The sequence below is a fragment of the Nicotiana tomentosiformis genome, chromosome 8, assembly GCF_000390325.3.
Source record: "Nicotiana tomentosiformis chromosome 8, ASM39032v3, whole genome shotgun sequence".
NCBI classification, from domain to species: domain Eukaryota; kingdom Viridiplantae; phylum Streptophyta; class Magnoliopsida; order Solanales; family Solanaceae; genus Nicotiana; species Nicotiana tomentosiformis.
This window is the reverse complement of record NC_090819.1, coordinates 6,471,340-6,485,967: the sequence shown is the minus strand read 5'-3', so window position 1 is coordinate 6,485,967 and position 14,628 is coordinate 6,471,340. Positions and strand designations below refer to the sequence as shown.

At 33.6% G+C, this 14,628-nt stretch overlaps 3 protein-coding genes across 3 annotated transcripts; all 3 read right to left on the bottom strand.

Annotated features, from left to right (window-relative positions):
- Positions 1 to 104: 104 nt before the first annotated feature.
- Positions 105 to 1,132, bottom strand: LOC104093391 (chlorophyll a-b binding protein 50, chloroplastic). The gene has a single exon (XM_009599122.4). It carries the CDS (start codon positions 1,013 to 1,015, stop codon positions 212 to 214), a length of 804 nt encoding a protein of 267 aa, XP_009597417.1. The 5' UTR covers positions 1,016 to 1,132; the 3' UTR covers positions 105 to 211.
- Positions 1,133 to 2,754: 1,622 nt separating this feature from the next.
- Positions 2,755 to 4,155, bottom strand: LOC104093390 (histone H2A.6-like). The gene is made up of 2 exons (XM_009599121.4): positions 3,877 to 4,155; positions 2,755 to 3,226 (listed from the first exon to the last, which is right to left on the bottom strand). The coding sequence occupies exons 1-2, from the start codon at positions 4,063 to 4,065 to the stop codon at positions 3,014 to 3,016; spliced, it is 402 nt and encodes a 133-aa protein (XP_009597416.1). The 5' UTR covers positions 4,066 to 4,155; the 3' UTR covers positions 2,755 to 3,013.
- A 6,027-nt stretch (positions 4,156 to 10,182) lies between these two features.
- Positions 10,183 to 13,553, bottom strand: LOC104093389 (large ribosomal subunit protein uL24c-like). The gene is made up of 4 exons (XM_009599120.4): positions 13,366 to 13,553; positions 11,340 to 11,378; positions 10,820 to 11,050; positions 10,183 to 10,629 (listed from the first exon to the last, which is right to left on the bottom strand). The coding sequence occupies exons 1-4, from the start codon at positions 13,465 to 13,467 to the stop codon at positions 10,423 to 10,425; spliced, it is 579 nt and encodes a 192-aa protein (XP_009597415.1). The 5' UTR covers positions 13,468 to 13,553; the 3' UTR covers positions 10,183 to 10,422.
- Positions 13,554 to 14,628: the final 1,075 nt, after the last annotated feature.

Here is a 14,628-nt window from a genome sequence, read left to right as displayed (position 1 = left end):
TACTATTATAGAGTATTTGTAATAGTAAACTCTGAAATGCCAACTTTCCCCCCTTTAACATGTATATTTAATTCATGGAAAGCACATAACATGTAACTGAGAACTACACAATTAAACAAAATTCACATAGAATCTTCACTAATTTACAATAGCTTTACAAGCTCCATTAAAAAAAAAAAGTGATACCACAGGAGACACATTTTTAAGAACTTCACTTTCCGGGGACAAAGTTTGTGGCATAGGACCAGGCATTGTTGTTAACTGGGTCAGCAAGATGGTCGGCAAGGTTCTCCAATGGACCTTTTCCGGTGACGATAGCCTGAACAAAGAATCCAAACATGGAGAACATAGCAAGTCTACCATTCTTGATCTCCTTCACCTTGAGCTCAGCAAAAGCCTCTGGGTCATCAGCAAGGCCTAATGGGTCAAAGCTACCACCAGGGTAGAGTGGGTCGACAACCTCACCAAGAGGTCCACCAGCAACACGGTAACCCTCAACGGCTCCCATCAACACGACTTGACAAGCCCAAATGGCCAAGATGCTTTGTGCATGAACCAAACTTGGGTTGCCCAAGTAGTCAAGACCACCCTCGCTGAAAATCTGGGATCCAGCCTTGAACCATACAGCCTCACCGAATTTGACACCATTACGGGCCAAGAGCTCGGGGAAGACACAACCAAGAGCTCCAAGCATGGCCCATCTACAGTGGATCACCTCTAGCTCACGGTTCTTAGCAAAAGTTTCTGGATCAGCTGAAAGTCCAGCAGTGTCCCACCCGTAATCACCGGGGAACTCACCAGTCAAGTAACTTGGAGATTCACCAGAGAATGGGCCCAAGTACTTGACACGATCAGGACCATACCACGGGCTGCCAGAAGAGACTGGCTTGGCCTTGGTAACAGTCTTCCTCATGGTGACTTTTCCATTTCCGGTGATCTCAGAGGAAGATGGTGAGAGTTTCACCGCCTTTCCGGCAAAAGAAGAGGAAGAGAGAGCCATTGTAGCAGCTGCCATTGTAGAAATAAAGTGAAATACTCTTGTCTCTTGAATACAGCTACTACACAGAAAGAGTTTTTGATTTATGGCTTGAGTTTAATGGGCTTGCATCAACTGTATATAAATGACTCAGTAGGACCAAAGTCCTCATCCTAGAATATGATCATCTGTTTTATAATTGGTGAATGACAATTTGCTATATTTTTATTTTTTGGTTTCTTGTCCATTTGGCAAAGTTCAGCACCGTTAAGCATGACTAGATTCTTTTAGATACATTATGTTTAAAAAATCCAACCCATCGAAGATTTCCTCTTACAGCCAACCCAAAATAGCCACGTGTATAGTGGATTTTTGAAATATCCACTTGACCAGATAATAAGGGTATAACCTCATGACCATACAATATTGTCTTGCAAGGAAAGTGAAAAATGTGTAGGCCTTAGATATTTCCTGCTGACATTGTACAGAGAGATAGAATGCAGGAAAAGAAATATTCTTGCTTTTACCTTAGATCTTTATGACATTGTTAACTAAAAGTAAAAGGATAGAATACCAGCAAGGGTCGTGGTAAGATCTTGAGTTCGAATCCTGGGTATGGAATCGTCTTTACTAGGGAGCACTTTTATCCCCAAATGTGGAACTTCCCGGCGTGAAGCCAATTTAGCCGGATCCTAGTGCGGTACACCCGATGGAAAACTAATAAAATTAAGGATAGTGCCATAGAACTTAATCAATTACATTAGCAAATGTGTTGTGTAGTTTATCATATTGAAATGAAAAATGATTTGGAGACTTTGAGAAAAAATGACTTGGGACTTGGTACTATTAGAGAATTTGAAAATGGCGCTGCATAGCCAAATTAAATTCAAGCCACGCATAGTCCAACTAATATTTGGTAAACCATGTTTCACAGCCAATTTCTGGCAAAGCAGAGCCAGAAACTTTTCATGGGACAAATTGAAAGTTTCAAGTGTTTCAAATTTTCTTTTGTCTCTGCATTATATTTAACTGAGACTTTAAGAAGAGTCCTTGTATTTTGCATTTAATCATAATAATTAATGATTATTATTATTATTTCAAAAGTTAAATTCCAAAAGACATGACTCGAGGCAATGCTTTCGCACGAAGTCCTTGTCACTGTGGAAAACTGGTACTTTCCTATAGTTGATCAAGGCTGCTTGAACTTTCAAACATGGTCAGGTCTTGGAATCGGGCTAAGAGCAGGAATTAACTACCAAACACTCAATTTTGTATCAACAAACTTCTTATTTCCTCCGGATCCCCTTACTCTTTAGTTGGTACTCCCTCCCGTCAGCAAAATTATCCAAGACGAAGGACATAAATAGAAGATTCAATGCATCTCTAAAAATTCCTCATAAACATATTGTTTGCTGACTTGTAGCATGTTTGGCCTAGCTTCTAAAATGAACTTATTTAGTGCTTTTAAGCAAGCACCTAACTTTAAAAGGGAAAACAAAAAGTTACTTTTGACCAAAGAGGAGCTTAGCCAAAGAGAACAGCTGAACAGTTAATTCCTCAAAAACCAAGGTAATAAGGTATACATACTGATGGACAGAATGCAACTCCCAGGTTTTAGAGCTAGACCAATCAGTATCACATTTTACTGAAAGCTAATGAAATGTACTCTTTTCTTTACTGTATTCTTTAGAGCTTAATAATGATCAGCATTTCAAATGTACATGAGAGGCAACAGTCCTCTCAGCATATAGTCTATAGTTTAGCTCTAACACTGTAAGTTTCCATATTTAAGGAAGGTATTTTCCATTAACATAGATTGATTTCAATCTCACAGTAAGGAGATACTGAGTTCAACGAGAAGAAAATAAGAAAATAGACACAGGTCTTCGTTCATTGTTTCATTTGTATTCACAAACCAACATAAACCCCTACCAACTAATTAACCAAACAATATTAAAAAACAATAACTTAGAAAACACTAAACAAAACCTAAGATCTTAAATTCTAAAACAAAGAACAGCTACTATGAAACCAAGTCTAATCTTCATCAACAGAGGGCTTAGAGGAAGCACCAGATTTCTTAGGGAGCAAAAGGTTGTGAATGTTGGGCATGACTCCACCATTTGCAATTGTAACATCTCCAAGGAGTTTGCTGAGTTCCTCGTCATTTCTCACTGCCAATTGAATATGCCTTGGAACTATTCTCGTCTTCTTGTTGTCTCGCGCTGCATTTCCAGCCAATTCTAGCACCTATATAACATCAAAATTCACCCCCCCAAAATCAGATACATAGTAATAAAAATTTTGAATAACTCCACCAAAATCATTTTTATTTAACACCATGTTACCTACACAACACCCCCAAAATTCACCTCCAAAAATCAGAAACATAGTAATTACATTTTTTAATTAATCCTCCAATATCATAGTATTTAAGGCCATGTGTATTTGAAGCGCGAACATTTTTTTTCCTTTGATAATGGATCTTTCAAACATTTCTGAGATATTAACCCCGTCATTATAGACTTCACTTTACAAAACTATGATTTTTTATTTGACCTCAATTCTTTGGCTCCTCAAACCCTTTCTTCCTTTTAACGATGAAATTTTCGATTTTATTTGAGCACTGTATTTTATAATAAATATTATCTGCATATAAACTTTAATATAAAGCATGAAGAGATTAATATCGGATCTAGCTACAAATTAGAGAACTTGACCTAGTACTCCAAATCACTTCATATTTTTTTTGTTTAAAAATACGGAAAATTTCTAAATAAAAAAATTATTAGCGAAAGTCTTAACTAATAACAGAGAATTGTAAACCCTAGCATTTGAAACTCAAAGAAACTGAATTATGCAAAAATGAAATAATTAAAGAGGTGAATGACGAAATTAACCTCAGCAGCAAGGTATTCAAGGACAGCAGCGAGGTAAACCGGAGCTCCGGCGCCGACACGCTCGGCATACTTGCCGGCTTTAAGAAAACGGGCGATACGACCGACCGGAAATTGAAGACCGGCTTTGCTACTACGGGATGTAGCCTTCTTTGCAGCTCCTGAACCTAGGGTTTTTCCTCTACCAGCCATTATTGCTTACTGTAAAAGAGAAGAATTTTGTTTTGAAATTTGAACTCTAAAGAAATGATGAAAGCAAAAACTGAACAAATCTACTGGGTTTTGATGATTTTATATAGAGGTGGAGGGATTTTAAATTGGACCAATTAGAGTAGATCACACGGATCGTGATTTTAAGCCGCTGGATAAGATAGATATTAACGGTGAGATGATAAAGATGCCGACGGCTTTAACCGCTTCAAGTATTTACGAGTTTTGCCACGAGTAATATATCCTTACTGTTTTTTAATTAGTTTCTCCGTTTCAATTTAGGAGATATATTTTTAAAAAGTAAAGAATTTTTTTAAAAGTTTTTACATATCTATATTATTATAAAAGTATGAATACAATAATTTATAAAAATAAATTTATAATATTAAGCATAATAGCTCATAATAAAATAATATAACCGAAATTCTAGATATTAGCCTTATAATCTTATTAGTTTTAGGACATAAAACTAAATGTTAGCAATCCTACATGATTACATTCAGTAATCCTATTAGTATAATTACTTTTCGGCTGACCAATTCATATAAAATTAAATAAGTAAATATCATTAGTCATGTAATCCTATTACTTTTAGAATATACTTCTTAAAAAATTCTATTACTAATTTAATTCGAAAACGTATTATAATGTCCTATTACTAATTAAATTTGAGAATGTATTATATTGTCCAAATTCATTTAGAAAAATGATAGGCATGACATTGTTAGTAATAATACCAAGTGGTGTACCAACAACGATTGTATTGTGAGGCCACCCACTTTAGATTTGATATACCTCTTCAAACAACTTAAATAATCATCACAAATATATCAAATAGCGCAATGATGCTAAATTTATAAGGAAAGTAAAATTGATAATATAGGATGAAACACTTATGACAAAGTGTCAAATGATCTAAATAATTGCCCGGAGTTCCAAATTCGACAAAAATAGAGACTGTAAAAGCTAGCTTGCCAAGGTTATACTTCTGGCCTCAAATGAAAAAGATTCAACTGAGAAGAAATATAAAGTAAGAACAAATCCAGTATTCAATGTCTTCTTGCTTCGTGTCAGAAACGAAAAAGAGCATCCAATAAAAGATGATTTGGTTATCAATCCTAGTAAGGTAACTCCCAAAATATGCTTTGTTTAGTCCAGTTATGCGTGGCACCATATAACGAATGACATAGAATATCGGGTGGCCTTCTATGTTCATAGTGCCATCTCATATGAGGAGCATAGCTCATTGATGCATACAACCTCTTTAACCTAGGTATAAGAGGTAAGTAATGCATCGCTTTAACTGAAATCTTCTTTTTTGTATTGGCATATATGACTTCCTTAAAACGAGGTTGATTACAATATTTACAGTTCTCTATAGATGCGTCATCCTTATAAATAACATGCAGCCTTTCTCACAACAATCAATTCTCTCTGATGAAAGGCCCAGCTTTGAAATCAATGTATTAGCAGTGTAGAAATTTTTTGGTAAGTCAATGTTACTCTGATTAAGTTCATTCATAAGCCCAATAATAGAATCCATTCCCGCTTGGGAAATAAAACTATCCGATTTAATATTTAGCAATCTAACTGCAACAGACAACTTGGAATGCACCAAGCCTTCATACAATGGATGACTAACTTCCTCTAACTGTTCATAGAAACGATTAGCCTCATTATTTGGTTCGGATTGAACCCCAGGAAACATCCCAAAGCATCCCTCATCATTTCATTGTATATATATTTTCAACATTATGCTCCATTGTGGGGCTACCCTCACCCCTAAAAGAATTCTGAAAGTTAACATCATCTAAACTAGCATGATTCTCCCCGAGAACAGTCCATATATAATAATTTTTTGCATACCCTTTCTTGTAGAGGTGAACTTTAACTTCGTCTATTTTCAATAACTTAACACACTTACATTTCACACAAGAGCACCTAATCCTTCCTCCAATAAGAAAACCATCAAGTGTTTGAGACTTAGCAATAAATTCAGCAACCCCTTCAATAAATTTCATCCCTCAACCCCGCACGATTAGGATGATTCTTATTATACATCCATCTATGATGCACAAATTCCATATACACAAATAGGAATCTAGAAATGAGATGTTTAAAACAATTTGATTTATTTAAACTGATTACAAAGTTACACTCTTTCAAAGGTTCCTTATATATATACAAAGTTTTACTCTTTCAAAGGTTCCTTTTAGATATATATATATGTATCATTGTGTCAAAGCACTTTAATTGATATATTTTATTTTTTAAATTAATATTTTTTAACACTCGAAATCTCACATTACTCCCTATTCTAAATTATATAAGTCTAATTTGAATAAGTCGTTAACAATAAAAAAAAGATATATATATATATATATATATATATATATATATATATATATATATATATATATATATATATATATATATATATCAATGAAGTACTTATCTCGCCGGAAAAAATACCGGAGAGGAAAGATGCTTGATGCCGCCGCAGAACCACTGCTGAAAAACGAAAAAAAAGTTAAAAAATTAAGGGGAAAAGGGAGGGAGAGGGAGAAGGGAGGAGGAAACGAGAGAGAGATAGAGAAAATACATTACCTAGAAGGAGTAAGATGGCGAAGAAGGACGAGAGGGAGAGAGGAGGAGGATGAGAGAAGAAGGAGGAAGAAAGGAAAAAGTGTGTTATGTTTTTGGGGAACGGGGGTTGGGTAGAGTTTTAAAACAATTCTGACTGATTCGATCTTAAATTTAATTAAATATTTCTTTTTTTTTTAAATATAATTTTCGACCGATTTGGTCGCTATTAAAGTCAAATGAGTCAACCAGTCGAATTCTAAAAATTCAATACCGGCAGATTCGGTCGGAAATAACTTTCCGGGCGTTTGCGCCAAAACATACGACCGATTTGGTCGGAAATATGGTCAAAATATTTTTTTAAAATATAATTGATATTTTTTTTATAATTCCAACCAATTCCGTCTGAAATTTTCGATAATTTTTTCCGTCAGAAATTTACGATTTTCTAGTAATGAATACTAATCAAACAACCCTAAGGCCATCTACAACCCTTCACTTCATATCTTTACTCCAAAATGGAGTAAACTAACTCAAACATTTACTCTTTATTTATTCCAAAGAAAAGAATATTTCTTTTTATATTCTTCTGTCTCTGCTATATTATATTATTATTTTTTATTTAAATTTTATTTTTTTATTTCCATTAAACAAATCCAATCTTTTTTCCTTTTTTACATATTCATACCATATAATTTATATTTCTTTATAATATAACCATTTAAAATAAAATTATTTTAAATGAGGATGTTGCAAGTGATTCCACATCATGACAACGACCTAGTGGGGTGAAGAAAGCAAAAATAAAGAAAAAATAGATGAAGATTATATAAAAATGGTCCAATCAGAAAATAGTCAAATTGGTGAGGTGATGAAAGATTCAAATGAGACAAAAAGAAGCTTTAAAGGCAAAAAAAAGAAGCTTTGAGACTAAAAGAACTCAAAGAAGTAAATAAAATTTACTCATCGATGTGAATTCTATTGTCGATACGAATCATCGTAAATTTTTGCGACAAGAACAAAAATGAATAATGGATAAAAGAAATCAACAATTTCCACAGCCACAAACACAATAATCCTTTACCTCATTTACTTAATTCTTTAATGATTTTGGTGTATCTGGAAACGACTTACCTCTCTACTAAATTATTATGTTATTTAATGTAGTTTCAAATTTATGTATTTTTAATTTAATGTATTTTCAATTTTCACTTTCAATTTTAGCAACATCTTGTATTTTATATTTGCAACTTTCATTTTTGTGATGGTTATATATTTTTTATACAATTATAACTTATAATAAAATTAACTTACAATTTTACATAAAAATAATATATGCACAAAAATTATTTTATCAAAATTATACGCCAAAATTAAGATGTAAAATTAATATTATAAAGATATTACATAAACATAATTAGGTATATATAATACAATAAATTAAAAAGATTAAATAATAATAAAAAATAATAAAATAATAGAGAATAATGATAGAATGGATGAATAGTGTAAAATAAATTTGGAGTGAGACTGTTCATCCTCCAAAATGGAGAAAATTTGCAGGTGGATTAGAGCAAAATTTCTCCAATTTTGACTCCAAAATGGAGGTGGTTTGGAGATGGCCAAAATATTTTTGTACTGTAATATTAACACTCTTGATCATAGCGCAGGGGAGATCTAAGATCTCCCTATAAACAATGCTAATGCTTTACTTTAGTTGGTAATATAATATATATAATAGTCCAATTAACCAAAAAAAAAAAAAAAAAAACTTGCACAAGCACACAAAGGAGTATCTATGAAATGTCCATATATCCCCTCGTTGGCAAGCAGAGTCACCTCACCTATGACCATTTACAATTTATATAGAAAAAAATTGAAATAAATAAACTCGTAAAAATCTTTTGTACCTATGACCACTTCAATTTATATAGAAAAAAATGAAATAAATAAACTCGTAAAAATCTTTTGTTTTTCATTTATCGATCTCCTGTGCTATATTTTTCTACTAATATTCTGTGAGAAGGGGCGAGTCGACTATAACCTACTTGCTTCCTGACTCTTCTATATAATAGAAAATAGATCTAGAATTTAAAGACAAAATTATATCAAATATCACTTGGGCCTATAGCTCATCCGTAAATGACCCATATTTGAAGCTCTAACCTGGTTTGGCCGAGGTTATACATATTTTAAATTTTTTTTTGCACCCATTGCCATTAGCCCATAGTAAATTAGTAACGCTAATTCATTTATTTTTTTTGTCTTTCACTCTCTTTTCTTCTCACATCTTCTACATATGCTCCAAGGTCCCGTCCTCCATTACTGATTCTCCCCTTGTGTCACCTGGTTGCAATGTAATAAAATTAAAGAGTAGAAGTCCACCATTGAAGGCCATTCAAAGCTTCGCTTTCGAAAATATAATTTTTTGAGTTTGTTAGTTGTTTGGATTAGGTGTTGTTCCAATTGATTGAAAATATCAAAAGGAGTTCAAAATTTAAATTTGAATTGATTTGGAGTAGATTTGAGTTAAATTTCAGAAAAGACGCAAGGAAGAAGACGAAGTCAATTTTTTGTATAATTATGTATAATCTTGTATAATAGTGTATATGAGTGTATAAACACATCTTATACACCTTTATACAAGCGTCGTAAACGGACTTTTTCCACGATTTTCAGTTGCAATTCTTGTTCAAAATCAGTCCAAATCTCCATTAAATAACTTCAAATTTTATATACAACCTCCTTATACTATTTCTATCAAGTCTAAATAACACTTACTCCAAATTTCTCACAAAATCAAATTCAAAATTTAAACCAACATATTTAAGCTTGTTAAAAATCTAATTTTCACCACCCAAATGGATTTGGTTTGTTGAACTACTATTTGAGTCACAGTTACTGATTCGAAAATTAACTTAAAAGCTTGAGCAATCTTTTTGAAAAATTGAATAGTAATTTCGAGAACCTATTAGAGTTGGATGTTAAATCTTAACCTATTATGTTTTGGGCTAGTTGGTTGTAAATTGAAATATGAGTTATAAAATTGAAAAGTAGGGAGCACAGTTATTTTTATGTAAAATTTTCCCTTATTTTAATAATATAAAGGTGGATGACTAGAACTATTAATTTTTTCTTATTGTTACATTCTTTTGATTATATATAGAAACACATTTATGCAACTCGAGCCAGAAGTTGTGAATTTGCTCACTTGTCAATTTTCATATATATACTATATTTTGATTCGTTGTTTTTACTAATTCAAAGTTGTGCAAGTTCTCTCATACCACCCCAGCTAATTGATGAATGATAAAAAGACAGTCTGTTGCATAAAGCATCCCGCATTTACGCAGGATTCAGGAAATGACCGTATTCCTAAGGGTATGATTTAAACAATCTACCCTAATACAAGCAGTTGTGGCTGCTTTCACGACTCGAACCCGTGACTTGCAGATCACACAGAGATAACTTTACCTTACTAGCTTCTTTCTCAACAAAAAAAAAAAGAATTAAATCTAATTCGGTAACATTCATGTTGGTCTTGCATTAAGATTGAGCCAAATATACCATCTTTTGAGGTATGGAACTTTTACAATAAATACAAATACAAAATTGTTAGTGTACCTTTTCCCTTCTGCATTGAACAACCTTTTTTGTAGGAATGGTTAAAGGAGTGGCTACAAATAAATACATACAGATAACACATTAATGGAGAATTGAAGAAAGTACAACAACTAGATTTCACTAGCCAGCCTTCTAAGAAGTAGCAGCCACTGCTTCTGTTGTTTTTTCCTTCTCTTTGACAGCTCTCTTCCAGTTCTCTGCACTATCAATAATTTCTCCGGTTTTTACGAGGTACCTGACCCTTTTCCCGTTGTCGAGTGTTTTATGACCCACCCGACTGGCTACCTTCTGCTCTTTCGAGTAAAGCATCACGTTCGAGCTGTGAATAGGAGCTTCAATCTGAAAGCACCAGACTTAAAAAGTTATTTTCTCATGAAGACTGATTAGTTTATGTTAGCCTTATCCATAACAAAAGAGAACGACAACAACTATGCCTCAGTCCTGAATAAGTTGGAGCCATAACAAAAGAGAAACATGAGATTAACTTATAGGAAAGTTAGATACAGTGAGAAGGAAAGAAATTGAAAACCTTGATTATTTGGCCCGGTTCATTCTCATCTCTACTCTTCACATGCTTGGTTTTCAAGTTTATCTCACTTACGACGACTTTGCTGTTGTGCTTGATAATCTCAGTGATCTCTCCAATCTTACCTTTGTCGTGGCCGGATATCACTTTTACTGTATCTCCCAATTTCACATGCATTTTGTGTAGCACCGGAAGGCTGTTTGGCTTACACTTCTTACGCTCCCATCGCTTAAGCTGCAGAAGAAATGAAAATGAAGAACGTTTTTACAAGAATGTGTGCCTTGAATCACCAACAGTTGCACCTTGGAAGAGCATAACATTTTATCTGCTCTTCATTTTCATTTCTTCCAACTACAAGAATGTGTGCCTTGAGTCACCAACAGATAACATTTTCTGGCAGTTGTTCCGAACTGCTATTAAGTTAGTCTAAGCACCTTACAAGAAAATCTTCTTTTTTGGGTCATGGAAAAAGTACACAACCTGATAGCAGAGAAAATACCAAAAATAGATCTAAGATACCAACCTTGGCTACAATGGGACCTGGACTTTGTGTTGATTTGACCTGCAAAGTATCATTTGAAGACTGTCGTTAATTGAACAAAAATTTATCTTGTTGCAATTTGACGCGTGAAAAAGACAAGTCACGCAAGCAGGACAATATAAGAGGACTAGTAAACAGTTGTAGTAAGGAGCATCAACCTAAATACAGCAAGTCCATATTTTGAAGAAGATATTCAGAAATCAATATTTTGCTTCAACTGCTTATCATGTAACGGGTGTTTTTAATCCCTCATGTTGAAGATGTCTAGAAGCTTCATTTAAGAACTTATTATGATGTACACTCTGGAGAGTTGATTTCCACATAAAATTGTTCTCTTCAACTACTCATTCATATTTATTAATAAATATGGAGGACTCATCCTATGGAATTTAAGTGTCTTTACATGCTAAACCGCGAATACAGCTCTTTTGCTATCAACAAGTTATTTGTCCAGTTATGTTGAACAACAGATAGATCAAAATCAGAACTTGAAACATTGAGAGCCTCTAAAATGATCAAGAATTTGGCCACAGTTAGCACCTTGGAAGAGCAGTTACATATCTACAGGTAGAAATCAATTCTTCAATAGCATATCTTCCTCTTAATTAAGTCGATGCAAGACCAAAACAAAGACAGTTCACTTTGAAACTCGCAAACAAAAGCATCAAACATACAGAATGAACTACATTTAAAGTAATCGGTGAAACTCACATTAACCCCAGGGAAGATGTGGTATGGCAACCGCGCCACCTCAACTTAAAGTATGAGCAACTTAAAATACAGACACACACTAAGTTCAAACCCACTATCACATAGTAGTAGTTACAAGTGCAGTGGTATTTCGCACCCGCTGACAAAGAATCTTTGATCTAGCTTTGCACCAATCTCATCCATAGTCTAGTTGGTGTGTTTGGTACGCGAGATATATTTCCTCAAGGAAAATGTTTTCAAGTGCTTCCTTGCCTTGAAATTTGATAATGTTTTCCTCAAGGAAAATCCTTTCCGCAGAAACGAGAAAAATGAATTATATCACACTTGGGCGGAAGTCACTTTTCTTTATATACACACATACATAAATTACATAATGGAGAAAACTGCTATTTCCAGCTTCAAAACTAGATGGATGTGTTAGTCCCTCTACCCTTTTCTACTTTTTTGATTTTGCACCGGGTGTCCGAGTCTCTTTGAGCCCCGACTAATCCCGGGGGTGCACAGGGCCTCGGCAAGGAGTTTCCCGCAAGTGCACCACGGTTAATTCAGGTTTTACCCAGTCCGATGACCCTCAGAAATTGTTTGCACCCAGTGGATTTCGAACTTGAGACCTTGAAAGGGAGCAAACCCCAAGGCTCAACCCTTTTCTACTTAAATACCAGATCTCATTCACCAGTCAGGATCGAATCCATGACCCATTCCTTTCCTACCACACATCATGTTGTGCTACCTCTATAGTTGAACCAAAGCCCTGATGATCATTTTCCTTTTAATAAAATTTTCAACTCTTAATTAACCTCACATGTTCTAATAAATACTTAGACATTATTATTGAAATACATATATGTCACCAACTTTTATACCCGAAAATAAACATCTTACTCTATACCAAATGCACCTTGGTGTATAGAGTTTCTATCACCGTAAGCTCCCGCTATGCGCGGGTCCGAGGAAGGGCCGGACCACATGGGTCTATGAGTCTATCGTACGCAGGGGTAGCCTTACCCCTGCTAATGCAGAGGTTGTTTTCACTCGAACCCGTGACCTCCTGGTCACATAGCAACAACTTTACTAGTTACGACAAGGCTCCTGTTTCCACGAATTGCAAGACAATTCCAGCAAAATAACATGTACCAAGTCTTATACGAATAAAGCAACCATTAACAACCCAAATTCACAAAGCACATTATTTGAGAAACCAATATTTTAAAAAAAAATAATACTAGGAGACTATCAATGGACAACAGTAAGTAAAAATAGAAGGAAATTTAAAAGAGTGGTAAGTAAAGCATGGTACCAGAGGAGGGAAGAGAGGAGGAGAAAAAGGTTGGCCCAAGAATGAGTTGGAGGAGATCGAAAGAGATGTAAACGAGCTCTGCAGAGCTGCCATTGTCGCCATTTGCTTCACAGAAGAAAGCTTTCGCAATAGACGATGAGGGGAAGAGGATAGAGTTAGAAGCAGCACTTTTCTTTTTCCACAGTAATTTCTTTGTCTGGAATCTGCCAATCCAATTTTATTGGACCTTGGACGGGTTGACCCGACCCAAGTTTTAGCTTCCATGTTGCCAAAATAATTCAAGAAATTCTTTTTTTTTTTTTTTTTTTTTTTTGCAAAATACAAATTGACCGACCAACCAAAACTAATTTCATTCACTAACCAAAATATATATAAAATATTACATATTTAAATGCTAATTCATTGGGCCTTTCGATACAATCAAAAAGGAAGTGGTGAAGATTATTACAGTAGTAGGAATATAAGCCGAAACATACGTCGATTAGATTTAAAAATATACATTTCTCTTTTTTCCTTTTTTCTTCTTTTTTGGAAGAGAATATTCCATATTACTCCCTCCATATCATTTTATATGAACTAGTCTTATGAACCGCGCATTGCGCGTGTACATTATCTCAATAAGAAAGAATTTTAAAATACTATATAAATATTATATTTGAGTGATAAAATAAAAGTTAATTTTTCCTAAAATTATTAATCTTCATACAAGTTCTCAAGTATCAGTCAATATATTTAACTAAAAATTTATTTAAATTGTTAATTCAATCGCTTTAAATTCATAAGTTATCGTGCTTCTTTTTAATTTCAGCAGTCACATATAATCCTTCAAAACTTAATGACTTTTTTGATTTTTTTTTTTGAAAGGTTATTCCCTTGTTCATTTTAGAGACACAAACAGGATTAACAACTTGATAGAAAATAATAATTTTTTTCAAGAATAAAATACAATTTATTTATTTTTAAATAATAATAAATATTATATGAATTATTTTCAACATGTCAGAAAAAGAATAAATTATTGTATCTCATTGTATAATCAAATTACATAAATTATACGAAGAAAAGGAGTTCTGAAAAAGAAAAAGAAAATAAACAATACTAAACCTAAAACTTTTTAACAAAAAAAAGAAGCTCGTCAAGGACTCTTAAATAAATATTTTACAACAAAACGATAATTATATGATTTTTCATATCAAAGTCCTAAATATTAGGTTATTAATTAAATGATTATCCCTAAATATTAGAAAACTAATTAATGACTAT

What these genes read in the sequence shown, in the direction of transcription:
- LOC104093391 (XM_009599122.4), bottom strand. Translation starts at nt 1,015, where the DNA reads ATGGCAGCTGCTACAATGGCTCTCTCTTCCTCTTCTTTTGCCGGAAAG.
- LOC104093390 (XM_009599121.4), bottom strand. Translation starts at nt 4,065, where the DNA reads ATGGCTGGTAGAGGAAAAACCCTAGGTTCAGGAGCTGCAAAGAAGGCT. An exon ending in TTGAATACCTTGCTGCTGAG is followed by an intron (nt 3,227 to 3,876) that starts GTTAATTTCGTC and finishes GATGTTATATAG; the next exon opens with GTGCTAGAATTGGCTGGAAA.
- LOC104093389 (XM_009599120.4), bottom strand. Translation starts at nt 13,467, where the DNA reads ATGGCGACAATGGCAGCTCTGCAGAGCTCGTTTACATCTCTTTCGATC. An exon ending in CTCCTCTCTTCCCTCCTCTG is followed by an intron (nt 11,379 to 13,365) that starts GTACCATGCTTT and finishes GATACTTTGCAG; the next exon opens with GTCAAATCAACACAAAGTCC. An exon ending in AACCGGGCCAAATAATCAAG is followed by an intron (nt 10,630 to 10,819) that starts GTTTTCAATTTC and finishes TGGTGCTTTCAG; the next exon opens with ATTGAAGCTCCTATTCACAG.